Here is a 27,419-nt window from a genome sequence, read left to right on the forward strand (position 1 = left end):
TACCTGCCATCAGCAATAGCTTTCTTCCACTTCTGTGATATTCACAGTCCCATGGTTACTGTGACTACACAGGCTGGCTGCCACTGAGTCTGCTGAGAAGAGCCCCACCAACAGAAGTAGGCTAAGGGGGCCTGTTTTCTGACTGCCATTCAGTGTTGTCCCAAAAACCCTGGAGCCAATCTATAAAACATTCAATAAGCATCCTTTTAAGTGTGTATGTTGATAGGATAATTTTCTGGAAGCAGGATCCATTAGTTAGTAGGCATACATTTTAAAAATATAATGGATATTGTCAAATTGTTCTCCAAAATCATTGTACCAATTTACCCTGCTACCATAGTATATAAGACTGTCAATTTCCATTCACCTTTGCTTACAGAGTATCACCAAACTGTAATCTTTCCATGTGTCAAGAGGCATGGCTGTTCTCACCATGTTAGCAGACAGAAATAGAGCTAATATTTGAAAACAAGTTTTTAATGTGCTATTAAAATGATGGTATTTTATTCATTGTATAACAATAGCATTTGGGAACTGAGTTTAAAAGGTTGGCAGGCGGGGCAGTGCAGAACAGGAAGCAGCTTAGCTGACATGGACTGTGAGAATAAGGTTAGGGAGTGAAAGTGCGTGATAGGTGCAGAAGTAGAGTTTTCATAGTCTAGGAAGTGGAGGTTAAATGCATCTGAGGCCCGTGGATCTGAATGTTACTCATAACAGCAGGGAGGAAGTTTTACATAATTAAGAAGTCCATTAAGTTAACGTCTATGGAGAAGCTCAAGTTTGAGCACAGGTTCTTGCATCCTGTGTGTGGGAAGTGTCTTGATGCACCCAACTTGGACCAGGGTCTTTGACAGCTGGCACCCAAGGAGTATAATACTGGAACCAAGGAAATAAAGTTACTTAGGTCTCTTTTATTTCGTCTTGGGCAGATCATAGCAGTTGGACTCGAGGTCAAATCGTTATGGGAAGTCCATGAGACACAGCTACCTGGAACTAATTCTCCTAGTCTTAGTTCTCATGGGTACTGAGTTCTGCCTCTAGGGATGCTTTTAATCCTTGATATTCTCTTATAGCTTCCCTTTTACCCAAAAGGCAGTTGTTTGGCCCTGGATTTCAAACTGACATTTTCTGAAATCCTACAGCATCATTAGTTTCAAGTTCATGCTATATGGGATGGGAATTGCCATATGAATAGTTCCAGACATTCTGAACTCTAATTTTCCTGTCTCTCATTTTAGGATAGCCTGATCCTCCAGACTTCTGCCAACCTAAGCCTTTGCTACTTTCCACTCTCTCAAATTTCAATTTCCTCCTAGTTTTGCTTGACACAGCTTTCCTTTAATCTCTAACCTCCAGTTTTATTTTACCTGTGCCATATTACTCTATCATCCCACCTTTAGCTTTGAAATCCAAACATAAACAGAATAGTGAATTTAAAGAGCATTTTATTTGAAATGAATTTTATTTTTCTTAATCTACATATATTTCTTTTCTTCATGAAAATATAAAATAAGGTGTTTTACTCCACTTTCTATATTTTGATATCATGTTATGATATTAATATTTTCCTTTGGATTTATGTTCGCCAAACCAACTTGCTAATGTTATTCCATTAATTTAACATTTAACCATTTTCCTACATTTAGATCTCAAATCAGTATTTTCCAACCCACATTTATTGCAGAACACTAAACATTAGATGAGGAAGGGATATGGAAAAGAGGATGCAAGATTCAACTGGTATCAATGAGGAGAGGGGCAATAGGACAAATGGGGAAAGTGAGTGGTAGAAATTTTTCCTTGTATTTAGATTGTCAGTTATAAATACTGTTTGATAGTTATTTGGGTTAATTTCAATATAACTCACTTCTAGGCTTCAGCTGAAACAAACATGTAAAGTCTGTTTTTGTAGGTTGCCATACCAGTTCAATTACCATTTTAATCTGAAAATATTTTAAACAAAATTATCGCAGTCAGCAGCTTCAAACTTACTTTTACCTCTCTCTTCACTTGATACTCAATAATAGATAGTTCTCAGATTGTATGTGCCCAAACCCCAGGAAGCTTTACTTCATGGTGTGGCTCTAACCTAAATAATTTTATTATTAAAATAGATAAAGAAGTAATTTAATAAATTGATTTCACCACATAGTTGAGTCACTCTTGCTCCATAGATTAGAGGAGGATAGCCTTGAATTGAGCACAAACTCTTCTTCCCCTCATTTTACTTTTCTTATGTTAACAAAAAAGAAAACCCTATCAGTGGCTCCAGGTGAAGTAATAATCATTGAGATAGAACTAGATATTAAAAGGCCGTTTTTTTCCCAAGAAACCAGCCTGAACTCCAGAAAAACTTCTGAGAATTCAAACTGTCATGCTTCCATCTTTCTTAGGGCCAGAATATTCAATACCGAAGCCTGACCTGCACTTCCCATTGGGGCACAGAGAAGAGCCATGGGTGAAGGAATTACAGGATCCCAAAGAAGCGAAATACTTACTTGCTTCTGAAATAGGTAAGAAGTTGTTTATTCAATGCTAGAGAAAACATAAAAGAAAAATCCAGTCTTCGTCAGGATAAAGATTTGGGTTTCCACTTGGAGTTTCTGTTTTCCCACTAGTGGTTTACTATTACTCTTCCTGTTCACTCATGTAGTGAACTCGAGTTTGAGGATATCAGAGTTAACCACTGAAAAGTTTTGATTGCTGGATTGCAGTAACACAAAAGCTATTTATTTGGGCCGATGCTTTGGCATATTTACAGTGGGCGGGGTGGGTTCACAGCTGGAAACTTTCCAGAGGCCAACAGCACAAGGGATCCATCATAGGGGGAACAGAGCAAAGGAAGACCCCCAAACTCCTAGGGGAGAAGATAAAGGGAGTGGGGTGTGCTTACTTGTCTAGGCAATGGTGCAGAGTCAACACTGTAGGGAGCCTTTGGGGCAGAGAGCTCCAAGGAGGCTGAAGCATCATAGCATCATGGGATCTTAAAAATGCAAGGTCTTATCAACTGCTAGCAGATACTGGGCGAAATTTCATGAGATATGCAAAGCAAGTCTACTGTAAATGGCTAAAAAATGGCTCTTTTTTTGCTGTTTTTGAAACAACTGGATAGCACGAATTTGAGTTTGGTGATGACAGGGATTTTCTGGACTAACTAATGGACCCAGGCTGCTGTGATGAGCTAAACCACGCACAAGGACACTACATAGAGGGCATCCTTGGTTAATTTATGTAGCAACTCATTGTCTATTCTCCTTCGAACACAGTGACATCTGCAATCTCTGTTTCTTATCTTAGGTTTTGATAGAGAGAGAGAAAATGAAGGAGATACTTCAAAGAAGGAAACACTGGAGAATACTTTAGAGGGGAATGTGCTCTATGGTTCCATGTTACAGAAAAATTGTGAGCAGTTAAATCAATGGGAAGACTTCCTAGAGGTGAAAAAGACAGATTTAATAAGGTTTGAAAATGCTCAGAACCACACTTTAGGAGAGAAACCTGAGCGCGCCATCCTGGAAGAACCTCTCAACCCTATGCCCCATAGCCCAGTAGGGAGATCTTACTGCTGTTCTCAGTGTGGTAAATGTTTTGCTCATAATTCACAACTCGCTGGGCACCAGAGAATTCATTCAGGAGAGGGACCTCACAAGTGCCATGGATGCGAGAAAAGCTTCCTTCATATTTCCGACCTTTATAGACACCATCGGGTTCACACAGGGGAGAGACCCTATGAATGTACTATATGTAAAAAGCGATTCACTAGGCGATCTTACCTTAACAGTCACCAGGGAACCCATTCTGAAGTAGAAACTTATTCGTGCCCCAAATGTGGAAAAAAATTTTGTTATGTATCAAGTCTTAAAAGACATCTCAAAACTCATACAGATGAAACAACCTCATAGATGTCACAGTTGTGGGAAAAGTTTTATTAAACGGATGGCTCTTACTTTGCACCAGAGAACATGTATCAATCATTTGTCTCTCGGTGCTTTTTCAGTTTTACCCATTCTGTAATTCTGTGTCTGCCAAAATGTATGTCATGAAACAGTTATGAAATATGATCTGAAAATAAGTTTTGGAATTCTTTATGCTATAGATGTACCCTTTGTAGAGTCACAGTTCACATCTGCATATTTAGTGAAGGAACAAAAACTACACTATTGGTCTCAGTGTTTTCAAATTTTATATGATTCCAGAATCCTGTTTCAGGTATACCAAGTAATAACCCACAGAACTTGTATTATGCAAATGTTCCTTGGAATACAATGACTTAAAAATATTTCTATAGCCATCAGTATAGACTTGTTTCTTCCAAGCCTAGTGATCTCCAGTTGCCACAATGGGTGTCATGAAAAATTCTTTAAACACATATATACATCTTTTAGCTAACATACATTATCACTTTAAGATGAGGTTCACAAAGTAAGATGATTTGTAGGTTTTCCAGTGATTCTCAACCTCTTTGAATTTTATTATAATAATACACCATCAAAACAATTGGAGTCACCAATAATAGGTTTATTGATAGAGAAATTTCTCGAGCAGGGAGAACTCAGACCAAAGTAAAAGTCTCAATGTAGTTAGCAAGTTACATTAGTTTATAAAGAAAATTAGGGGATTCCCAAAGGAGAAATTACAATAATTGGTTGACATTTAAGTATCTTATTATAAAGGAGGGTCTTACAAAGGAGGGAAAGATGATAGACTGGTTATTGCCGTTTATTTGCCTATTTCTACTTAGTCAAAACCAGATTATTTCTAATTGCTGCTTAAATTGCAACTTTTCCAGGGTATTTTCTCTTTTTTCAGAAGGCCCCCACGTTTATTTATTTATTTTTGTATGCTACATGGTATGGACACATTTCATTATTTTTCCATGTGAGTATCCTGTTATTGCAGTACCATTTGTTGAATTTTTGTGTATCTGTTGTTTGTTTGTTTGCTTGACTGGGAATCGAACCTGGGTCTCCCTCATGGCAGGCAAGAATTCTACCAGTGAACTAACCTCGCATTACCCCCACTTTTATTTTTGACTGTTTACAAAGTCCCTGTTATTTCTCAGAGAAGGGTTTGTTCATAGCAGCCAATTTATTTTATTTAACAACAAATACACACATTGCTCCTTATATCAACTTTCTTATATCACATTAAAAATACAAAAATTCCTGCAGTAAGGGAACATCTCTCTTTGTCAGATAAAGCTGTCAATAAGTAAAAACACTCATAGAGTGCAATAAGCATGTAGCAAGTGAGGAGTCTGAATGTAACAATGAAAAATACTGAATGTATGGACTCTCCTTTCTCTCTTATGGACCTGCACTCAAACAAGAACAGTGCCTTAGAATGCATGTGTAAACTGTCCTATATCTGAAATTCTTTAATAAAAGTGGAATTGTATTTGCTCCTTCTGCTTCAATCTCACTCATTATTTGAACAACTTAAAGCTGCTTCTCTGAACTGTGGCAACAAGCACTGCAATCAACTCCTGTCCCCACCCCAAGTCAAAATCAATTTCATCCTGCAATCATGGTGCTGTATTTATGGATGATTTTACCTGGTAAGGTTACATGCAATGCTATTTTCTCTGTTACCTCCATCTGTATCATAAACACATGTAATTGGATTTATACAGGGTAAAGAATATCTATTATTCATCTCTTCATCCAGTGCAGTGTCCCATATGTACCAAGCATTAATACATATTTATGGCATTGAATCAGGAAACATGTGGAATGGTTGTTGGAACTGGTAACATAATTAGATCATTGCACGGATATACCCAATTATAATTCTGACCATTTCAAAAATATTGCAAAATGCAGAACTCACCTCACTACACACCTAATAAGTACTATGAAAATACATTTAAACACATTTAAGTGCAGCTACTATCCAATAAATATCAGTATATTGCGTTTCCACTCTTTGTAACTATTTGGTTTGTTTCCTTTCCCAGGGTCAGGAAATTTCCTCACAGGTTACACTGGCTAATGTTTGGAATCCTACACCTCTGTAATCTTGTGACTAAAAGGACACCCAAGAATCCAGGATTTGTAATTTATTATTTAGAGAACTCCCTTCCATCACCACCTCAGCCAGTGATAGCCACAGAAGGCTTCCTCAAATTGTGATGGAAGTCCAGTAATGAATCTATAAGGTTCAGATGGTGTTGGCAATGTCCTTCTCCACTGTTCCCTGAGCTGATGGAGGAGGCTGGCCAGCTGTGTGGTGTGTTCCCTCAGCCCAACTCTATGTGAAGGAGCATTTGTTTTAATGTAGCCATGGTCCCAGAAAGCCAGAGTTACCCCAATAACAGGGATTGCTGCTTCATGAGGGTCTCTGAGCTGTCACCCTCCACAGAGCAGGGAGTACATAGTGTTGGTTCACCTTGCCACTTAATTCACCCAGAGAAACTTTAAGTGGTACAGAGAGGTGCCTGGCCCATATGAAGGGGCCTGTGGAAAGAGACACTGCAAGAAGGGCAAGGTGTGTTAAACACCTTCGAAAGAGAGGCAAGAAATGAAAGAGAATTACGTGAGATTTTGGGAGTATTTGTCACACCTATTTTCAAACCGGGATCACCAAATACAAATTTCTGAAAAATTAAAGATAAATGATAAAACAAGCAATTGTATGCTTGCTTTTCATGAACATAAACAAATGAAATGAGAAGGTTATTTTTTTTTGCATTGCAATGACCCAAGGGACATTTGGACCTGGGAAATGTTTTGATTTCACTTCCATTTATTGAGGGCTTTGCATGTGCCGAGGTCAGTGTGCTATACTCTCTTAATCATCTAAACCCATGTTGGTAGATGATGGCATATCTAGCAATTTGTTGCAAATTCCACAGCTAATATGCTGAGTCCAGCTTGCTGAGCATTATCTTGCTGACACCATATCACATACCACTAATCAGTACAATCTGCTCCCTCTGACAAGAAGAGAGGGCTGAAAGCAGGAGAGAAATCTTGTGCATCAGGGTGACTTTCCAGCTGAAGGTAAGGAGCTGAAGGCAATGAGCAGGGAGCTGAGTGTTTGGCTTGAGACCCTCACCTTCAGCATGCTCAGGGCCACTCACTTTTGAATCTACACCTGGTCCTCTACTGCTGAGCCACTGGCCTCTGCTCGGAACATCTCAGTTTACTTGTAAAATCAACTTTCATTCAGGGCTGGAATCTGATTGATGGAAGTCCCTAATGACCTGATGACATTGGTGTGTGCTTGACACCCAGCACGAATATTCCATTTTAGCTGATAATGGAGTCAAGCAAAGGAGCGAATGTAATTGTGGGGGATGGGGTGTCAGTCAGTGTGGAAGGCCAGAAGGAGGATATGTTAGGGAGTCCCTGGTGTGTGCATGTGCCTCACCCATGCCTTGCCTGAGACTTTTAGAAAGCACATTTAAAATACCGCAGAGGCATCTGTTGGACAGAAACAGTTTTCTAAGTCGAAGCCTTTTAATGAACTGGAGGGCGAGCACACTAGGCAGCTGGAATTAGCAGGCAGTTGAGCTATCAAGGGAATTGATACCCAGTGTGGCTTAGAGGGACTGGAAAGAACACATTTTGTTCCATTTGCTTGTCTAGAGCTTCAGTGACTTTCCTCATATGAAAGCTGGGTGCAGAATTGCGAATGTTAACTCTGCCCTTCTGGGGCCTGGGTAAATGTGACCAAGAGTGAAGTTGAAGTTACATTAGTGAAAATCACCAACTCATAAAGTTCCCCATTGTATTGGCCATGAAAGGCTGTTGACAGCCTCTGACAGGCCTTGTGCCAACCAACCAGCCTTCTTAATTCCCCTTTATGTCCACAATAATCTGGGGAGGCAAGTGCTGGGTTACTTGTCAAGAAAGGAGAGGTATTTACCCACGGACAGACAACTGGTAAGTTAAAGAGCCAAGAGTAAAAGAGAGCTATGGGGAGGTAAAGGACTCGGGGACAACAGTATACAGTATAGATATGGGAGGGTTTTTTTCTTTTCATTATTTCCTTCCTGGTACATGACTCTGTTAAAATTCTGCCACAGGCAGCTTTTTCTGATCCCAATTTCTCCTGTAATTTATAAGTCTTATAAAAGTTATAATGACTCTATTTTTCAACTAATGCCCCCAGGGAAAAAGCTGTTCATATCTGCAGGCTCGGAATCAAGTCAAATAAATACAGCTATCCAGGTGGGCTCTTCCAAGGTACGAACAGGTAAAATACCTGCTGTTTCCTGGGAATGAGGCAACAGAGTTTCAAACCCACGCTGCCCCCTCCAGGGGGTGCCAACCCACGGATTTTCACCACAAAGTTTGGTATCATTTCCTAGAGTCAGTCGTTTATCTTGAACAAACTCTCTCTGGAGTACTACCAGCTTTTGGCTAATTTCCAAAATTCTGAAAAAGGTGATTCTGATGATTTTTGTCAGTGTTCTCATATTTTGGAATGCTTTTGACTTTCATCCAACTGTACAATTTCACATTCCCCAGCAATGTATGAGGGATCCAGGTTCGGTACATATTTTCTAGCATTTCTTATTGCCACCATTTATTTTATCCATTCTTCTAGGTGAATGTATAATAGTAACTCAATGTGATTTTAATTTGCATTTTCTAATGACTAATCATTTGGTCATCCTTTCCTATGAAAAGATGTCATCATAGTGTTCACTCTGGTGAAATATTTATTCATTTCTTTGGCCATTTTTTAATTGAATTCTTTGATTTTAACAGTTGAATTTTGTGAGCTCTTGATATACGGTTATCAAACACATTTCTCAATTGCTACCTAGTTGTTTCACCTTGTTCAAAGGGCCTTTGGCAGAGCAAAATATTTTACTGATTTGTCCACTTTTATTGACGAGTCCAGCTTCTCCATTTTTCCTTTTACGGACATGCTTTTGGAGTCAAGACTAAGAATTCTGCCTAACACTATATCCCAAAGATTTTCTCCTATACTTTTATTCTAATGTTTTTATGGTTTCCACTTTACATTTATATGTCTGTTCTAGTTTGCAAGTTGCCACAATGCAAAATACCAGAACTAGAATGGCTTTTAAAAAGGGAAATTTAATAAGTTACAAGTTCACAGTTCTAAGGAAGTGAAAGTGTCCAAATTAAGGCACCAGCAAGAGGTTACCTTCACTCAAGAAAGACTGATGGATCAGTGTGATGATTTGAAAGGATTTATGTACCCTAGCAAAGCCATGTTTTAATTCTTATCCAATCTTGTGGAAGCAACGTTTCTTTTAATCCCTATTCAGTAATGTAGATTGGAATCTTTGGATTAGATTATCTCCATGGAGATGTGATTCACCCAATTGCAGGTATTAAACTCGGGTTAGAGGGAGATGTGACTCCACCCATTCCCGGTGGGTCTTGATTAGTTTACTGAAATCCTTTAAAAGAGAAGCATTTTGGAAAAGGCCTGAGATTCTGAAAGATCCAGAGCCACAAGAAGCCCGAGAGCCCACACACCAAGAGACCTTTGGAGATGAAGAAGGAAAATGCCCCCAGGGTCACTTCATGAAACAAGAGGCTGGAGACAAAGCTGGCGGATGTTGCCGTGTTCGCCTTGTGCCTCTCCAATTGAGAGAGAGAAATCCTGAACTTCACTGGCCTTTCTTGAGTGAAAGTAACCTCTTGTTGGTGCCTTAATTTTGACATTTTCATAGATTTGCTTTAATTAGGATATTTTCATGGCCATAGAATTGCAAACTGGAAACTTAATAAATTCCCCCTTTTGAAAACCGTTCTATTTCTGGTGTATCACATTCCAGCAGCTATCAAACTACAAGAGTCAGGAACACCTCTGTCAGCTGGGAAGCCATGTGGCTGGCATCTGCTGGTCCCTTGCTCCTGGGCTCCGTGGCTTTCAGCCTCTGTTCCTGTGGGGGTTCCTCACTTTGCTTCTCTGGGGCTGGCTTTCAGCTCTTGGCTTCCTTTGGCTCTTTCCAGGTTCTGGCTTGCTTAATGCCTCATGGTGATGTCTGCTGGACTCCAGGCATCTCTAAACACTAGTGTCACTGTTCTCTGAAGCAGCTATTCTCCAAACATCTACATATGCACACTGTCAGCTGTGAGGCTTCTGTCGTTTCTGACACTTTCCAATATATTTCCTCTTTTGAAGGATTCCAGTAAACTAATCAAGACCCACCTGGAATGAGTGGAGTCACATCTCCATCTAATCAAAGGTCACACTCACAACTGGGAGTGTCACTTCTCCATGGAAATAATCTAATCAAAATATTCCAATCTACTGTATTGAATCAAGATGAAGAGAAATGGCTGCCCTCACAAGATCGAATCAGGAATAAAACATGGCTTCTCTGGGGTACATAACATTTTCAAACCACCACAATGTCCATGCTTACTTTTGAGATGTTTGCGTAAGGTCTGAGTTTGCTTTGACTGTATATGGCCGCCCAGATGCCCCAGCACCGTTTCTTGCAAAGCCTTCCTTCCCAAATTGGATTACTCTTGCACTTTTCTCCAATATCAGTTGGGCATATTTTTAGTGTGACATATGTTGGTTCTCTATTCTGTTCCATTGATTGCTGTGGCAGGGACTGCACCACGCCAAATTGTCTTGATTACTATAGCTAAAGAGTACACTTCAGTATGGGTGGAGTGAGTCTTCCCACATTTCCCTCTTTATTTTTCCGGGAAGTTGAGCTATTCTAGGCACTGTGGCTTTTGCATAAATATTCAAATTATTTTCTCTAGGTCTGTGATCCTTTGGTGGAATCTTCATTTTGCACACTAGGTATAAGTGAACCCCAGTTTGAAGAGGGCAGGACTAGCGTGACACTCAAGGTGAGTCACACAGTTTACATATCCTACAGGCCTCTGGGGGACACAAGACCTAAGGCTGCTGCTACCTGAAGTTGTTGGGAGACTGCAGACTGCAGAGATGATCTCCACTACAACACCACACTGGGGTCTGTGTCCTGCCCTTCTCAGACGACTCTGGACAAGCTCAGGTGAGGGTGCCTGGTCCTCCTCATCAGCCCCCTTGTCAAGTCTATCTGTGGGACAGTAAATGGATCTAGTCCCAACCTCCAATGAGACAAAGCAAGATTAGGAGCACTCTCTCTCCCTGAACAGAGGGCTGGCCTGTAGAATCCTGGTGTCATGGTCAGCTTCATGTGTCAACTTGGCCAGGTGGTGGTACCTGTTTGGTTGGGCAAGTGCTGGCCTGTCTTTTGCTATGAGGACATTTCAGAGAATTAAATCATGATGATGTCAGCTACATCCACAGCTGATTCAATTTGTAATCAGCCAAGGTGAGTGTCTTCTGCAATGAGGGATGTGCAGTCTAATCACTGGAAATCATTTAAGGGGGATTCAGAAGAGACAGGCTCTCTTCCTGCTTCGGCCAGCAAGCCTCTCTTGCTGACCAGACCCAGATGCTCCAGCGGAATCAATGGCTTCACAGCCTGCCCTGCGGATTTTGGACTCTGCATTCCCACGGTCACATGAGACACTTTTATAAATTTTATATCTGCAAGAGTTCCCTGTTGATTCTATTTCTCTCGAGAACCCTAACTAATACAACTGCCCTTTCCAACTTTGTCACGTTGGGTGCTCTGACCTCTGCCAGTGTCAGTTTCTTGAAGTGATAAAAGAACATGAGGGCTGAGCTGCTCAGGGTGGTCAGACAGATATTAGAGTGACAGTGTTATAGCACCAGAGAGGTCCCTAGCTCAGATGACAAAGAGAAAACCAAATAAGGGAGAAGTTTCCTGGATCTTAAGTTCAGTGTTGCAACCAGGGCTGCTGTGTCCCAGAGGTCCATGCACTGCAGGCGACGTCTCAGTTAAGGACTAATGCCCAAGCAAGGAGAAAAACATATGGTGGAGCTGCTGGTGCAAGGGGATTTCCTGGACTTCCCACCTTGAGAGTCCCAGAGCTGGTACAGAGCCTGTGTCCAGAGCTGCGAGGGGACTGTGCACACTGGGAGTTCAAGGGACTGACATACAGGGTGGGACCAGGCTCGGGGGTATCAGAGTCACAAATTTCAGCCAAAACGTGGAGATGTGAAACCTAACCGTAATTATGGCTGGGAATTTGACAATTAGATGAGAATAGGGTGCAGATTAATTTCATATTGTACCCTAAAGTGGTAAGTTTGAGACTGTTATGTACCCCAAAAAAGGCCATGGTCCTTTCATTCCTTCTTGTGGGTGCAGCCCTATTGTAGGTGCGACCTTTGATTAGGTTATTTCAATTTCAGTGTGACTGGGTTTGATCCTGTGGTGGAGTCTTTTCTTAACAGGATAAAACACATTGAGAAGCTAAGACATAAAATTCGAACTTTTGTAGATTGTGACTTGCATAAAGTAGGCATTTAATGATTTATTTATTCTCACCCTTTTCCCTTTCGAGGATCTCTTTAATGAACGCTTACATGTCACTAATAATTGACCAAGTACTGTTCTGAGCTATTAAAGAGTATGAATTATTTAATCCTGATTACATCCCAGCAGAAGTGGTTATTTCACAAGGCCACAACAAAAGTTCATATTACTAATCAGTATACTCTTCTACCTTTGGTACAATCCTACATTGGTGATCCCTACTTTTTTGGGAAAAATGTAAAATGTTGAACCAAGGTACAAAAAAAAGCTGAGGGGTGCACGGGTGGTCAGTGGAGGAATGCTCACATTTCATGCAGGAGACCAGGGTTCGATTCCCGGACCATGCACTCAAAAAAAAAAGACCATTATGGCCTAAGATATTTTAACAACTTAATGCTTCTCCAAAAATTAAAATGGAAAACATTTGATTCATGAACTTGACATTTTACACACGTTTGTGAATGAAGTAGGGCAAGCATGGGAGCCAGCGTGCCTCATTCCACTAGTGATAATTTCAAGTACCAAAGGCCAGATAAGATGTGTGATTTCCTTTTCTTGTATTTTGTTCTTGTTTTCATCATTGTCATTTCTTTTTATTTTCTACCTTTCAAATTAAGGTATTATTTACCCATATCAAAATTCACACCACTTTTGTCATAGAAGTATGAAATTTTGAAGAATGTGTTTAACAAATGCATGTAGTCATATAACCACACCACAATTAAGATATACAACTCTTCCCCCACTCCTCATAGTTCCCTTTGCTGCCTGTTTCAAGACTTTTTCCTACCCCAAGCCTCTGACAGTCACTGATTTCTTGTACACTTTGGCCTTTTCAGAAGTCATATGAAGAAGATCATACATTTTATCCAATTTTGAGTCTGACTTCTTTCACTTAGCATAATGCCTGGGAAATTCATCCATGCTCTTTTGCGTATCAAAAGTTCATTCCTTTTTATTGCTGAATAGCATTCCATAGTTTGGATGGACAACAGTCGGTTTAATAGATTCGCCACTTGAAGGCCATTTGCTTTGTTTTCAGTTTTTAGCAATCATACGTAAACTTACTGTAAGTACTCACATGCAGATTTTTTAAAATACGCTTTTATTTCACTTGGATAAAACTTGGGACATGACTGCATTTTCAGCAGTTTGAGAAACTGCCTTTGGCAGGCTGAAAGATAACTGGCTAAAAGATATCAACACTCTAATCCCTGGAACATGTAATGTATGGCACAAAATGGTCATTGTGTATGTGATTAAGTTAAGAATCTTGAGATGGCAGATTATCCTGGCTTGTCTGGTAGACCCTTGTAGTGGTTTGGAACTGTACTTACCCAGAAAATCATGTTCTTAAAGACAATCCATTCCTGTGAGTCTAAACATATTGTAAATAGGTTTTCATGAGGTTACTTCTTATTAATGGCGTGGTGTAGGGTGAGTCTTAATCCACTTACTGGAGTCCAATTTTTTTTTTCTCACAAAGGTGCACTGCTGATTCTGTTGAGAAATAAGTACTTCCACCAATGGTGCTGGAAAACATTGGAATCTTCTATTAATTTTTAAAAAGGCAACACTATGAAATGTTAAATAAATAAAAGTCATGGCCATATAACTACAGGTCTTACAACTTCCCTGTTTGTTCCCTTACGATCACATTGTCTTTTCTTAGGAGACAATGTTGAGGACAAGGGGAAGGGAGGAAAACCACCACCATCACAGGACAGGTTCCTACTGTTCTGCCGAAGTGTAACTTTTGCCCTAAGCCACAGGGTTTACTTTGCCCTGACATTTCTTCTTTTGTTCATTGGGCAGCAGAGCAGATGTGCACCGAGCTGTGGATGTCCCATGCATCTCCTTGCTATTCACAGTAATTCAGTTTTGTGAATCTCAGACCTTCCCACAGAGAAGCCAAGTGTATGTGGTTGAGCCTTCGCAGCCACAACACCGGGCCGAACTTCCAACCACAGATGAGTGTGCACCAACCTCACAGCCTCCAGTTCACATACTGCAAATCAAAGAATGATCATTCATCACTGCCCACTGGCACAATAAAGTGAATTCCTGGAACGGGGCCCCAATTACCTTCCTCTATGCACCCTGTGAGAAGATACAACAATCTACACATCAATTAACAGAGATAAACAGCCTGGGACTATAAGTAGGACAGAAAATATGGTTAAAAAAAAAATTGTCCTGATATGATTTCGGAAAAATCCCATTCTGTTTGTTCTCAATCCCCCCAAGTTAGAAATTTTCCTTTCCTATCCCAATAAATGAGTGCAAGGGGCAGGTATTATCAGACATCTGGTATTGGTGACCATCCGTTCCCCCAACACCACCATACTAACCCTCTTAGCAGGAGCCAGGCTGAACGCCTTGAGCTAGAATACCCCCGACTCTATCCCCAACACGGCAACTAAATGAGGGGAAAGAGTAGTAAGGAACAAGAGTCTGAATCTCCTGGGTCACCATTTTTCCCTGCCATAGTTCGTGTAAACTAATTTGCTGTCACAGAGGAATGTCACTTCGTTCTGATGACATATGTCATTGACTCTGCGGTCTTTATAATGCACACCCTTTCCTATTCGTGCCACAACATGACACCTGAGTCTGAGCACTGCTATCCAAAATGTCACTTGTGGGGCGGTGCTGATGAGTGAATTTTGTTATTGGTTCGGTCCCCCAAATTTTAATTCAGACATTAAGATGAAGCATTTAGAAATGTTTGCAGCAAGTTGAAAGTGCAGCTTTAAGTCTACTGAGTCTAATAATAATAAAGTTAGTCTTGTGCTTCACGTTTCTTTGGCTTTATTATTGAACTTTTCCAGCAATAGTTTTTATCATATTTCACAAAAACATTAGGATTTAAGAGATGTGAAGTCGAAGAAGATAGAAGCAAATTACAACGACACACTTATCCTGCCACACAGCTTGGGCAGTGCGGTCTATACTATGGGCCAGGCAGAACTGATGCCCTGTCTGCTTTTGCAGCTGTGCAGCTGTTGGAAGTTACGGAAATTGATCTGCTAAAGCACGTGGATTCCCTATTAGATACACGTGAAGATGCCAAACAATACTGGGTGATTTGAATTTGGAGATGTGAAAGCCTCTCTGTTGGCCCGTGGAGAGGGAATTCTCCATGTCACCTACTAGGAAGTGGAAGAACACATTTGGGTTCTGTTCTAAGACCAAGGCCTGACATAACATCATAACATTCAACCTCCTAGTTTGAGGAATGGTTGTTTCTCTACCACCAGCAAACCTGCGCAGTGTGGAGGAAAGAACATTTCATTGTGACTCAGATGACATGAGCGCTGCGTTTTGTTCTAACAACTCAGTTTAGCATTATGGACCTTCAGTAACTATAATGCTGAGAGTTTCACTGGATTGCTGTTTCCCTAACTGGTGTTCCACGACAATGCTCTGAGAGATGTTAGGGGACCTACAAAAACACACATGCCCGCCCCCACCCACAAACTCTATTGTGCTTAAAAAACACTAGAGAAAGCATACTTATATCTCTCTCTCATTAGTCTCTCAGTTTCTCTTAGTTTCCAAAAGCGATGACAACTGCTAGATGGAAAAAAAAAACAATGATGTCATAAACACCTAGATCCCAAACGTACTTGAAGTATATTTTCTCTTCATAACCTACGTTTAAGTAGCTGTCAAGCAGCATTGCCTGAGTATGTTTGGTATGCACTGAGCAAGCAAGATTTCTGACTTCCTTCGAGAGCAGAAGGCTTTAACGCTCTCTAGGTTCTCAGTTCTGAGAGGAAAAAGGAGAATTGTCCTAAGCTTGCAAGGTCCCAGTTGCTTTCAAGTGGAGGCGCTCCTCCCATAGCACATAATGAATCCCTTCTTCCTGTTCCAGAGTAAAGCGCACTGAACCCCCCAGCCTTGGAAGTTTATATAATTAGAATGACAGCTAGAGCAGCTGTGCAATTATTTCTACCCTAAGCTCTGTGCTAAGGAACTGAATACTCTTCTTTACCATCCCTCCTGCTGGAGAATGAGACAAGGACACAGGGGCGTCCTGCATTTGCCAACTACCCAACATCCTGGGAATAAAGAACACTAAACCTGAGGATGCTCAGAGGAACTAGAGCTAATTTTCAGGTGGCCAGAGAAGTTTCTGTTCTTTGAGAGATATACTGTCACATTTTATTTATAGGGAACGCACACAGTGACAGTTTTGTGCTAAGTGCTACATTATAAAGAACTCACTACTTTTCAGTCTTGGGCTAAGTGCTAAAGTGTAAGAACTCACTATGTGTGAGTCTTGTGCTAAGTGGTAAAGTATAAAGAGCTCGCCATGTGTAAGTTTTCTGCAAAGTGGTAAAATATAAAGAACTGACTGTTTCAATCTTATGCTACGTTCTCATGTATAAAGAACTCACTATGTGTCAGTGGTGTGCTAAGTTTTAAAGTATAAAGGACTCACTATGCGTCAGTCTGGTGCTTGGTAATAAAGTACAAAACACTCACTGTATGTCAGTATTGTGCTAAGTGTTAAAGTATAAAGAAATCACTGTCAAAAGTCCTAAAGCGTAAAGAACTTACCATGGGTCAGGTTTGTGCCAAGCATGAAAGAAAGAATGCTGAACAAGAAGATAACTTATTTTCTCTTTTGTCAAGCATGGCCCTTGCCTCTTTCAAGGTTTCTCTTAATCACAGGTCCCTGTCTTTGGTGTTGATGATTTTTTCATTCATTCATCATCTTAGGGTAAACTCCACTTGGTGTCTTCTTTAGATTGGGGCCACTGGACAAGATTCCCTCCCCCTAGGGACTTTCTGTATCTCAGAAGATTTGAGTGGTGCTAAACTTTATCCCACACATGCTACGATAAAAGGCTGCTTGCCTGAGCATATTCTCTGGTGTTTAAAAGGTGGACATTATGACCGAAACTTTTACCGCATTTCTGACTTTGAAACGATGTCCTGCTGGGTGAATTTCTATGATGAATTTATAGACGGTTTATGCTAAGAGTGGAACTTTTCCCACACCAAAAACATCTGTATTGTTTATCATATTAGTGATATGCGTGGGTTTTCTCTTCAGTGTGAATACGCTGGTGCTTAATGAGGGCAGACCTAATTCTGAAGTTTTCCCTACATTCCTAGGTATTTAAAACATTTCTCTCCCATAAAACTGCTCTTGTGATGGCCATAAGATTCTGAAGCTCTCATTTATAAACTCATTCATTCTTTTGTCCCTTGGCAAATCTTGATGGGGTTTTACAACACTCCGTGCGTACTCCTTTGACTCTTCTTTTTCCGGGAGCATTTACTCTGGCCTGCACAGATACTATTTTGTCACGTGGTGCTTGTAATTCTAATGCTGGCACATCATTCCCGGTGACACTTCTGAGTTTTAACCCTGTTGGAATAAACAGAAGAATCAGTCATGCCTGTCCCAGTACAAGGAAACCACAGGGATTGTGAGAATAGCGAGACTAACGTCATAATTTATAGGAAAGACTGATATCTAATCCCATCCAGACAAGATGGCACAGACCCGATTCTCTCAGCACATCCCTGATAAGCACTACCGGAAACGCTGTAAAGAAGACAAACCACAACCAGAGGAGAAATCTTAAAACTGGTAAAGGAGGGTCAACTGGTTTGGAACCCCAGCACGGCAAGAGTAACGTGGCACCAACTAACATGAAGAAGACACTCCAGATCCAGTGTTTTCTGATACTTAGCAATGCCCGAGAACACCACCCCAGTATGATTTTGCTTGCGCGGTACAAAAGGGAATCATTGTGAAAACATCAACCAAGCCTGAAACCTTTGGACCAGCAGGCCAACCTGGAGGCCAGCCCACAGAAAAGGTCAGATGTACTCTCCTTCTACACTGGGTCTGAGACACCCAATGTAGGAGATTGTCCTGTAAACTCTCAGAACTAGTGAATGGATCCCAGAGACCTTGAGGCCTGAGATTCCCAACCCAGCACAGGGGACAAAGTCATGGCAAAGGCTCTAACAAGAGGCCCAGCCACAAACTGTGGCTCAACCCAGGAAGACTTTTTTTTCCCTTCAGGTGTGAGTCTCCCCTTATCCACTGAGAGGTATCCGGGTGCCGGGACGGGGGAAAAAATCTTCCACCCCCAACCTTACACAGAACGTACAAGGACCAGAGGGAACAGCAGTAGAAATAGTGCAAACAAGAAGGCCAATATTAACACCACAGAGGCACTGAAACAATTAAACTGTCCTCTGCACCATGGCCCAAGGTCGTGGGAAGGAACTTGCATGCTCTGCTAAAACAGGGTGTCTGCAACTGTAAATTTACATCATACACGAATCCAAGAACGACATCACTTGGGTGAGCATAGTTATCCTGGCCAAATGGAATAAAACTGGAAATCAATAACAGAAAAGCGAGGGCAAACGTCGCTATAAATTCGAAAAGGGAGAAATACACTTCCAGGTAATCTGTAATTCAAACAGGACATCACAATGACATTAAAACATACAGAGAAGAGAAAGAAAACAAAAGTATAATATATGAAAATATGGAGAAAGTACCTAGAGCCATGCTTAGAAAGAAATGTACTGCCTTAAATGTCCACATTAGAAAGGAGGGAGGCCCCACTGAACTACGTTCTTACAACAATAAACTAGAACAAGCAAGCAAAAAACCTAACGGTAATAGAAGTAAGGAGATATCACAATATAAGTCAAAAACGAGAGGAAATGAATGAAACCAAAGACTTTCTTTTGGCAGAACAAAATCAATAAATCAATAAACTTTGAACCAAAATAAAAAAATAGAGAGGGTACAAATCAAAAGTAACATGAAAAAAATGGAAGATATCACTACAATTTCTATTAAGAAAAGAATAATAAGGGATTACTACAAACAAATTTATCCTCACATGTTTGATAAGTTAGACGAAATGGGCCAATTCCTCAGAAATTCCCAACTACGAGAATTCCACTAGTATGAAATAGATAACCTCAACATCAGCGTACATATTAAAGAAATTTAATTTACAATTGACAAGGTCCTGGAAAAGAAATCCCCATGCTCACATGGTGTCCTTGGCAAATTCTTCAAAGCCTTAAAGAATTAAATCCAATTTTATACAACTTTTATAAAACATAGAAGGGGAGACGATCTGATACATACAGGATTTCTATGCTGAACGTTACAATTCTAAGAAGTAAACAAAGATGACCTCAAAGGGAAAGGGGCATGGTTACCTAGAGAGGCGATGGTCTCACGGACTTCTCGCATGACACCAATGTAGAGAACCTTCTGAGCGGGGTTCAGTATCTTCCACTCTTCCCGGGTAAAATATATGGCCACATCTTCAAATGTCAACGATTTCTAAAGAAGAGAATGGACTTTAGTGCAGGACCTCCCTCTCCCATAACAGTCCCGTCACCTGTCTCTAGTATGTGAAAGGCCAGAAAACTGAAGGAAGTATGCCAAGGATTTCCAAGACAAAGAGAAAGCAGAAAAGAAGGATCCAAAGGGATGCGTAAGCAGCCTGGGAGATCTTCATTCTCGTGATGACAATCCTAGCTGTCCAGGAGAGACCATGTGGAAGTAACAACGAACTTGCCTGAGAGCACCTGCTGAGCACAGGCAATTTCAAATGCTGATAAGGGAATGAACTGGAAAGTATTGCTCACCTGGGACTCAGGCAAGGTGCAATGCCATTCCATCTTCAACTGGTTGGTGCTCCTCTGTTCAGAAAGGGCCAGGATCAGTTCAGAAAGCCCTGCAGGAGATGCAAAAGAGCTTGAGGAAATTCCTCTCTTTTTTGTTCATGAACATCTTGAACTGATTTCTACAACAGAGAACATCCAGACTCTTTCAGTAAAGGTGGTACATCTTCACACGTGCGTGTGTAGTGCCCAGAAGTGTCCATCTCATTGGACATAAGAACCAAATATCTATCAACCCATAGAAAAGAGCCCCCGTTGGCTCTTTCCCTTTTTCTCCCGAAAATAATTAATTAATGCAAATACAATATTTGTACCTATCATGACCTGAAACGTTCTGTGATTTGGGCAAGATTTAGAGGTGTCTGAAAAGGAAGAACTGCTGCCTACAGTGGAAAGTAGGAAATGCGGGACACTTTTCCTTTTATTGCTTTGTTTCCAGGGGCACCCCGCTATTCCTATTCTATCTCTTGGGGTATTTCTGATCCCAATTCTTCATCTCACTTTTAAGGACAGGGTGTCTGCAAAACTTCCTGATAGGGCTTATCTTCTCCAATATACTAAGGAGCAGGTTATATGGTGTTAAGTTGTGTGGCTTGGGTATTTTGGAATCCTCACCAATCTCCTGTTGCTGGATTCCTGTACTCCCACCTTGGAGATGTCATAATTGACAACATGGCTGAGCACACACAAAACACCCACGACATTCAAGCTGAACCAAATACTCCCACCGCGCCAAGGAGCTGATCATTCTAAGGAAGCTCCTCACCTCTTTCTCCTGCAGGTTCTGTTTCTTTGTGAGGATTTGGGTCCAGCTTTTCCCGCTCTAGTCTGTATATATTCCAAATTTCTTCGTCCTGTTGCACACCCACTGGTTGGAACTTTGCCTTATGCCTCTTGAACCCAGGGACCTCTGCTGCTACCCCCAAGGGCACTGCCTGCATCCCCAGCTCATGGACCGTACCCTAGAAACAATCCTCATCTTCATTACCACAAAGCCACATTTGGTTTTGGAATGGTGGTGGAGGGGAAACACATTACAGTCCACAGTTGGGAAATGTGAGGCACTAAAGGAAGTAACTAAAAAACAGAAGACACACCAAGCCACCATTTCCCCACAAAGGTCTATACTCACAAACTGCGGAAATTGGCATAAAGTGAAGCAAACTGTGGAGAACGCCAGACCTGCCACCTGCTGCCCCACCTCTGGGCCCTCAGCCACAGCTCAGCCCCCTAGCAGGCAGAAAGCAATTATTTTTTCTATGGCCATGATCAACCCTGCCGGAAGTTTAGAAACATGTGAACTGACACTCATTGGCTATAAGAGGAGCAGTGAGTTCATGCAACTATTTATTTCTGTACTTCTTAGAACAACTTCCAAATGTCAGTGGGCACAACGGGTTTAAAGGAATGTCTGGTTCCTTGATGCCCACAGCAGCTTTAGAGCTATACGGATACTTTCCATGGTTTTGTATAAGCGTAGGCTGATGTCTCTGAGTCTGAAGTGACGTGCTGTGTCATGATACCATAAGCCAGGGTTAAGGAAATGTTTCTTCAGCTGCAGCGATAGATATTATTGATGCTTACCCCTTCCCGCACTCACCTCACTCCCGCCAACCCACGGGGTTACTCTTCCTCTACATGGAAACTCGAGTATCGCCCATAGGCACGCTGCAGGCAGGCAGCCTCCGAGTGTGTATCAGCCACACCCCCGGGTTCTATCTGCTCATAGGGTAGACTGAGGTTGCCTCAGGAGGTTAGAAGTGAGGCAGGTGCCTGGGTACCTGCTTGGGAAGACAGATCCACTGGCACTCAGGCCGGACGCCGCCCTGCAATGACGATGCCACCGTCCATGAATGATGATGCCACCCACTGAAAATAAATGATTGAGTCCGGCACAGCCCCCAGCGAAATTGTTTCAGGAAAGGATGTCTTTGGGTGTCATTTTGATCTGGTGTTCATAGAGTTCCCATCTCACTAGGAATTGGGAAGTCGCACCTCTCCTGACTTGTCGGGACATAACTAGGATTGTGGGTTCAAGTCCCACCTCAGTGCGGTCTGACTGTCTGCTGAACAGTATGGACCGCTCTATTACTTCAGTTGGCCATGGGATCTAGCCCTGCTGATCCTGAGTGTTGATTCCTGTGTGTTTCCAATCCCTTTTCCGAGAGGGTGTCCACATTGTTAAGAAACCGCTACGATAAACCGTTTTCCTAGATTGAGACCATCTGAAAGTACACCAAAATCTTGTAACCGGTAACTATGAGAACTATTAGCAGTGCTGAAAGTAAATGCCCACTAAAATACATTCTGGATAGCTGGTCAGTTTACAGATGAGTCTTTGAAAGAGAAAAGAAGGAATTTTTTTGCAGGTTTTTTTTTCTGCAAACTTACATGGCCTCGATATAAATTAGAGTCTGGGGGGAAATGTCCAATGGAAGGATCTCTAAATGATAACACCATTTTACGACTCGAATTATACTGCAAAAGAGAGGAAAATGGCATGAGATCTCCTATATCCAATCATTTGTGACATTATGTCAAAGTCAAAATTTTCAAAAAACTTCTCAAATTATGGTACAAAAAGAAGATGAAGAACAGGGACTTAAAATAGGGAAAGGTCAGGGCAAAACTTCTTGGATGTGTCCACATAAAAGAAAGAGGGGTTTCTAGATTCTTTCCCTGGTGAAGGTTTCTCTCTCCGAGGCATTTAGACTGTTCCTCAGCTCCCCAACTCCTTTCCCCGGGGAACAGAAGGAAGGTGAGGCGCCCTCGCCCCAAAGTGAATCCTCATCAGGTTCTTCTCCCAGCAAAGAAGGAATGGGCTCCCTACCGCACATCCAACAGGGTACAGATTTCCACCTAGGCGCCCCCCAACCCCAGGCAAGGCAATTTCTTCTCAGGCAGGTCCCCACCAGACTAGATGAACAGGAGCATCCAAGAGGATTCATTTTGACGCATACCCCCTTTTTTTCTCTCTATACTGCAAAAATAGCATAACCTCACACTGTGATAACCTGAGTAAAATCGAAAATGTTTATTCCACAGTATTTGCAACCTATAAAACCACCTTGGCAGACATTGAAGCACTTTTTTTAAATAAGTATGAAACTCTCCACATTTTCTCTAGCACTTGCATCTTTCTGCTTATTATTTATTTTGAATCTGTAGCGTTTGTTGAAATGTTTCCATATAGCATATATTGTATTCAAAGTAAACAATCCATGTTTCGCAATATCCTCACTTAGCAATACAATCATCATCACCCTCAATTTTAGACAATTTCCATTGCTCCAAAGGGAAAAACAACAGATAGACACATCCACAGCAAACAGAAAATCCCCAACTCCCCTTAACTATGGTCTCCAACCCCCCCCCTCAATTTTTTACCCCAGTATTGTCGTGGGCCTAGTGATGTATTCCTGTAAATATAGATCATACCATGCAGAAAGTAGTTTTCCCCACATACCGTTCTATTACTGACTTTCTGGTCAAGTGTTGTGCTTTTGGAGTAGTTCATTCAATAACTCACTTATATTTGTAGTGCTAATCAGTGAGGGTACATGGCTCCAACAACCCCTTCCAATCATATTCTCATTCACTAGGGCACGATTACTCATAAACCCACTAATGAACTACTGTCACCTCTATCCATTCCCATACTTTCAAATTCAAACTCATTTACTAGTCTGTACATTTTAGGTAACGGTTCCCCCTTATGTAGCTTCTGTCTATCTCTAGGTCCCCTATATTTTACATTTTAACACTCCGCGTTGACCTTTTCCAGAGGATTCATATTAGTGAGATCGTACAGTATCTATCCATTTCTGTCTGGCTTATTTCGCCTAGTACTACGTCCTCAAGGATCATCCATGTATTCATATGCTTCAGGACTTCATTTCTTCTTACTGCTGCACAATATTCCATCATATGTACGTACCACATTTGTTTCTCCATTCTGTCTTGATGGACACATGGGCTGTTTCCATCTCTTGACAACTGTGAATAATATCGAGGCATTTGTAAGCATTCTTCCTACCCCGGAAGAAAACGTGGCTGGTAAATGAGAAAGCCAAAGTAGAAAGCGGGACTTTGCACGAATTACAACCCAACAGCGCGGTTCAGGCTCCAGGAGCAATACTACTCAGCTTCTGAGCTACATTGGAGCCCCAGTGAATACAGTGACTGAGCCAAATTAGACCAGTATAAAAGTTTCATAATGAGAGGGCTGCAGAGGCGGGGCCCGAACCAAAAAAAATGGTAAGAAAAATCCAAAACATACTGCAGGGGCCAAAAGAGAACCCCCTCGTTTTATTTCAGAGAATTTTTGAGGCTGTTCAGCCAGATACTGACACAGACCCAGAACATCCCGATAACATGAGACTACTAAGTGTGACTTTCATCAACCAGAGGGCCCCAGACATCAGAAACAAAAGTGCAGAAATCGGGGGCGGGCCACGGTGGCTCAGCAGGTAAGACTGCTTGCCTGCCATGCCCGAGGACCCGGGTTCGATTCCCGGTGCCTGCCCATGTAAAAAAAAAAAAGAAAGAAAAGTGCAGAAATCGGAAGCAGGGCTAGGAATGCCAATCTCACAGCTAATTGAGACCGTCTTCAAGGTTCTCAATTATAGTGATCAATTCCAGGAAACACAACTGAAGCAGCGATGGACCTACTAGGCTGGTTTCTATAATGGGAATTCATTAAGTTTCAAGTTCACGGTTCTAAGGCTGTAATAATGTCCAAACTGGGGCATGCAGGGAAAGATTCCTTGATTCAGGAGAGGCCGATTCATGCAGAACACCTCTGTCAGCTGGGAGGGCACGTGGCTGGGATCTGCTCATCCTTTGGCTTTTGGTTTCAAACAGCTTCCTCAGGGATGGTTTCGTTCTGCATCGCCAAATGTCTCTTTGTTGGCTCTGAACTCTTTCCAAAATGTTGTCCCTTTCAAAGGACTCCGGTAAACGAATCAAGACCCACTCTAAACGGGCAGACTTCCTATCTCTATCTAGTCAACCGGTCAGACCCACTATTGGGTGTGTCAGTCTCCCTGGAAACAATCTAATGGAGTCCTATTCTATGATATTGAATCAGGATTAAGGAAAGATGTCCTTCTTGGGTACATAACAGTTTCAAACCAGCACAGGTACTTTTCTCCTTTAGCCAAAACATCACCATTTCCCACCAGGTACCCCAGATATTTATCCTGGGTGAAAAAGACCTGGGGACTTTCTTATCGGGAAAGGAGCTGCTCACTTCGTCTTAATTTGAAAGCTAGGGCTGCTATCTCCAAAGCCTACAGCAGTAGTAGGAGTTTCTGGAGCCTCACATAACAAACCATTCTTACAGACCCTTGAATGCCAGATGGGAAATACATCTCTAAAACGCAGTTTTGTCTACATGCCTGAATGTCCTGGGCCTCTGCTTGGTTGAGACCTCTAGTCAAAGTAAATGCACAGGTGTTATACATCTTTTGTCAAATTTGTTCCCATGATTTTCATATTTTTAATGCCATTGTAAATGATATTTTTATTTTATTTCAATGTCTTCCCATTTATTGCTAACATACAGAGATACAATTATTTTAATATAATGATCTTGTATCCTCCAACCTTGCTAAACTTATGTTGTTAGTTATAATTGTGGTTTTGAAGGTTCCTTAGGATTTTCTAGATAAACATTTCAACCAGGAGCATATAGGGTTTTCCTTCATCCTTTCCAGTTGGGAACTGTTTCTTTTTTTTCCCTCCTTGTAATGGAAAAGATTAACGTCTAAAAAATACAGAATCTTCCGCTCATGGTATACCTCTATGTCTACTTAATTTTTTATTTGCTTTTATCAGAATTTTGTAGATTTCTGCATTTAGTTCTTGCACATTTTCTTAGATTTACTATTGTGCTGTTTTAAATGATACTGCTTTTGAAATTTTCCAACTTCTTGTGCGTTGTTCATATATAATAAGATATATTATAGTATATTTATCCTGTATCCTGTATAACTGTAAACTTAGGTCCTGATTCTATTAGCTTTTTGTAACATCTTTTAGGATTTTCGGTGTAGACAGTGAAGTCATCTATGAATACAGTCAGCTTTATTTCCGTTCCTTTACAAACTGTATGCTTTTTCATTCTTTTTCTTGTTGAACCACTGCCTGTGACATCCAGCATGATGGTGAATCACAGTGCTGAGAACACAGATCCTTGCCTTATGCCTAATCTAATGGGGAAAAAGTCAATACTTCTATTCCAAGCTTGCTGCGAGTTTTTATTAGTAATTGTTGTTGAATTATATGAAATAGTTTTTCTACATCTATTGAGATGTTTTTTCTTCCTTAATCTGTCGATCTAATGATTTGCATTCATTGATTTTTTTTATTAACGGAAAGAAAAAAAAAAGGAATTAACACAACATTTAGAAATCATACCGTTCTACATATGCCCTCAGTAATTCTAAACATCATCACATAGATGCATGATCATCGTTTCTTAGTACATTTGCATCGGTTGAGACGAACTAGCAACACAACAGAAAAAGATATAAAATGTTAATATAAAGAAAAGAAATAAAAGTAGTAATAATAGTAAAAACAACAACAACAAACAAACAAACAAACAAGCAAACAAAAACAAAAAAACCCCTATAGCTCAGATGCAGCTTCATTCAGTGTTTTAACATGATTACTTTACAATTAGGTATTATTGTGCTGTCTATTTTTGAGTTTTTGTATCTAGTCCTGTTGCACAGTCTGTATCCCTTCAGCTTCAAGTACCCATTGTCTTACCCTGTTTCTAACTCCTGCTGAACTCTGTTACCAATGACATATTTCAAGTTTATTCTCGAATGTCCGTTCACATCAGTGGGACCATACAGTATTTGTCCTTTAGTTTTTGGCTGGATTCATTCAGCATAATATTCTCTAGGTCCATCCATGTTATTACATGGTTCATAAGTTTATCTTGTCCTAAAGCTGCATAATATTCCATCGTATGTATATACCACAGTTTGTTTAGCCATTCTTCTGTTGATGGACATTTTGGCTGTTTCCATCTCTTTGCAATTGTAAATAACGCTGCTATAAACATTGGTGTGCAAATGTCCGTTTGTGTCTTTGCCCTTAAGTCCTTTGAGTAGATACCCAGCAATGGTATTGCTGGGTCTTATGGCAATTCTATATTCAGCTTTTTGAGGAACCGCCAAACTGCCTTCCACAGTGGTTGCACCATTTGACATTCCCACCCACAGTGGATAAGTGTGCCTCTTTCTCCGCATCCTCTCTAGCACTTGTCATTTTCTGTTTTGTTGATAATGGCCATTCTGGTGGGTGTGAGATGATATCTCATTGTGGTTTTGATTTGCATTTCTCTAATGGCCAGGGACATTGAGCATCTCTTCAT

The 27,419-nt window shown here is 41.0% G+C and overlaps 2 protein-coding genes across 4 annotated transcripts in view; one reads left to right on the top strand and one right to left on the bottom strand.

Annotated features, from left to right (window-relative positions):
* Window positions 1-5,524, top strand: part of LOC143670162 (zinc finger protein 449-like) — a 94,225-nt gene extending 88,701 nt beyond the window's left edge. For all 3 annotated transcript variants that reach the window (XM_077144809.1, XM_077144807.1, XM_077144808.1), the window contains 2 exons: window positions 2,394-2,513; window positions 3,298-5,524. In XM_077144809.1, the coding sequence (XP_077000924.1) occupies window positions 2,394-2,513; window positions 3,298-3,902 (725 nt within the window). In that variant the 3' untranslated portion in view covers window positions 3,903-5,524. The remainder of the gene's footprint in view (window positions 1-2,393; window positions 2,514-3,297) is intronic.
* Window positions 5,525-17,233: 11,709 nt separating this feature from the next.
* Window positions 17,234-21,827, bottom strand: LOC143670555 (zinc finger protein 75D-like). The gene is made up of 4 exons (XM_077145412.1): window positions 20,796-21,827; window positions 19,994-20,082; window positions 19,559-19,685; window positions 17,234-17,726 (listed from the first exon to the last, which is right to left on the bottom strand). Exons 1-4 carry the CDS (start codon window positions 20,968-20,970, stop codon window positions 17,545-17,547), a joined length of 573 nt encoding a protein of 190 aa, XP_077001527.1. The 5' UTR covers window positions 20,971-21,827; the 3' UTR covers window positions 17,234-17,544.
* Window positions 21,828-27,419: the final 5,592 nt, after the last annotated feature.

The sequence above is a fragment of the Tamandua tetradactyla genome, chromosome X, assembly GCF_023851605.1.
Source record: "Tamandua tetradactyla isolate mTamTet1 chromosome X, mTamTet1.pri, whole genome shotgun sequence".
Lineage (NCBI taxonomy): Eukaryota > Metazoa > Chordata > Mammalia > Pilosa > Myrmecophagidae > Tamandua > Tamandua tetradactyla.